General features: G+C 37.4%; 1 protein-coding gene across 1 annotated transcript in view; it reads left to right on the top strand.

Annotated features, from left to right (window-relative positions):
• The window catches only part of LOC107563912 (tumor necrosis factor receptor superfamily member 6-like), a 28,449-nt gene that overhangs the window by 17,129 nt on the left and 9,219 nt on the right, over nt 1-2,101 (top strand). Inside the window, exon 3 of the mRNA XM_016248893.1 lies at nt 845-973. Within this exon, the coding sequence (XP_016104379.1) occupies nt 845-973 (129 nt within the window). The remainder of the gene's footprint in view (nt 1-844; nt 974-2,101) is intronic.

Genomic DNA, 2,101 nt, shown 5'->3' with positions numbered 1-2,101 from the left:
ATATATAATAGCAATGAGGCAATAATAATTAGTTCAAATAAAGTATCAAAATCAAGAAATCATATGGTTTTATTGAACAAAAACTGTTAAAATACATAATGTATTATAAACAATAGTGCTAATGTACATTACGCATTACAACAAAGGCCTGCAGAGGGCGCCAACGGCCTGATGATTATTTTTACACATTGCTGCCTGATCTGATACTTGTTTAATATTTGCCAAGCACCATTTCATTCAAATGTCCACTTAAACTTTAATATTTGGCCATTTCTTTAGGACAGAAATGCTATAGCCACTGTAATTAAAAGAATATGTGGACATCAAAACGTGTAAACTCAGAGTGAGGGTTTGAGAATTTATTTTGAACCTGCGATGTATTCTCCTGAGTTTGCGTAGATTTATTAATGAGTTACCTTACAAATCTGATGAAATGGCACACGTTGCGTTCCCAGATGAACGTTATAATAAACACAAACTCACAACAACATGCAGAGATGGCGTTTGAGACGCTGCACACATGTAAATGATAACAGTTCCTGTGGAACTAATGTGAACGGAGCCGCTGTGTGACACACGTACTTAACCTTCATGCATGTAAATAATTAAAGCGCATATACTGTATTAGAACTGCATCGCATATAGTTATTTAATTAAATCGTAGCATTTGTGAATTCACAATTATGCTTAATTATGATTTTTAAATGGGTTTAATATATCGTGCAGCCTTGGGAAACAGTCTAATAATGTGTTTTATGGATTCTCGTCCGTGAAATGCACCACTTCCGGTATTTTGCCGGTTAGTCTTTGCTTTTCTTTAACACATTGTTTTTTCTATTCACAGGCACTTATGTGAAAGAGAAGTGTAGCAGGAACCAGGAGAAGGGCATTTGCTCTCCATGTGAGAAGGGCACGTATGCCGAACACCCCACAGGCATGGAGCAGTGTCTGCAGTGCAGCCAGTGCCACAGAGGTAATGTTCTCCACTTTCCACTCCAAACTAGCCATTTACTCCCGAGTTTGAGTCAATATCACAAGAGGTTCTGATGACGCGCGAAATGCAGCTGGAGGGCAGGAAGTGATTTTTCACCATAGAAATCACTAGCAAAAACTCAAAATGCCTGTGTTTTGCGTTGTTTATGGATGCTCAAATCGGCCAAACCGATAAACCACAAGGAGCTTTTATTGTGTACGAAAATGTGTTGTTCATAAGGGGGGAAAAGTCAAGAAATTGACTGAAAATGCAGGAAAAAGTGGCTTGTAAACCACTGCGTCTGCGGTCGGGAGGAGCGGAGCCGGATAATGCTCGTGTGTGCAAATGGTTAATATAAGATATAATAATATATTAAGATATTAATAAAGAAATATATAAATAGATACAGGGTGACACAGTCAGAATTCACTGAAACACATAGACACGATGTAAATAAGCTATTATTTGCGTTTCTGAGAGCTTCGTATCACGGAATCGTGAGATTGAGATCAATTGAAGTGAGTGTGAGCTTTTAAGTGATTAACGTTAGATGAAAGCACTATTTGCTCGCTTTCTATGCTATAATCGATTTTAAATAAAAGTTGTTTTACGTGCTGCTAACAGGACCAACAGCCACATGACATATATTCCACATCCCTCATATAAATATGGGATATAGCTTGTTTACAATCAGGGTTAGTTGCTTAGCCTATATGGCAGGCAAGTATTTCAATTTAGTTTAAAAATCGCTCATCTTCATAACATAAGGATCACGTCCAACATATGTTGTGATTATAAATACCTTTCTTTTGTAATAGTGTGGTGGTTGAAGAGAGATATCCCCTCATATGATTGTAAAGCGCGTTGGGTGTACAGCAATACAATGAAAGCGCTATATAAAAAATGCCTCATGCCTAAAACAGTGCAGTACAGACTTTCCTCCATCTCATCCGTTCTGCTTTTTCAATCACTCCTGAAACTTTGCTGCATGTACAGTGTCCTGTTAGCAGCACATAAAACACAACTTTTATTCAAATTCTGAATTGATTATAGCCTAGAAAGCAAGCAAATAGCGTTTCCATATAATCACTAAAAAGCTGTCACTCACTTCAATTTATCGCAATCTCA

Source organism: Sinocyclocheilus grahami, unplaced genomic scaffold, assembly GCF_001515645.1.
Source record: "Sinocyclocheilus grahami isolate Dianchi unplaced genomic scaffold, SAMN03320097.WGS_v1.1 scaffold897.1, whole genome shotgun sequence".
NCBI lineage: Eukaryota > Metazoa > Chordata > Actinopteri > Cypriniformes > Cyprinidae > Sinocyclocheilus > Sinocyclocheilus grahami.
This window is presented reverse-complemented; position numbering and strand designations above follow the sequence as displayed.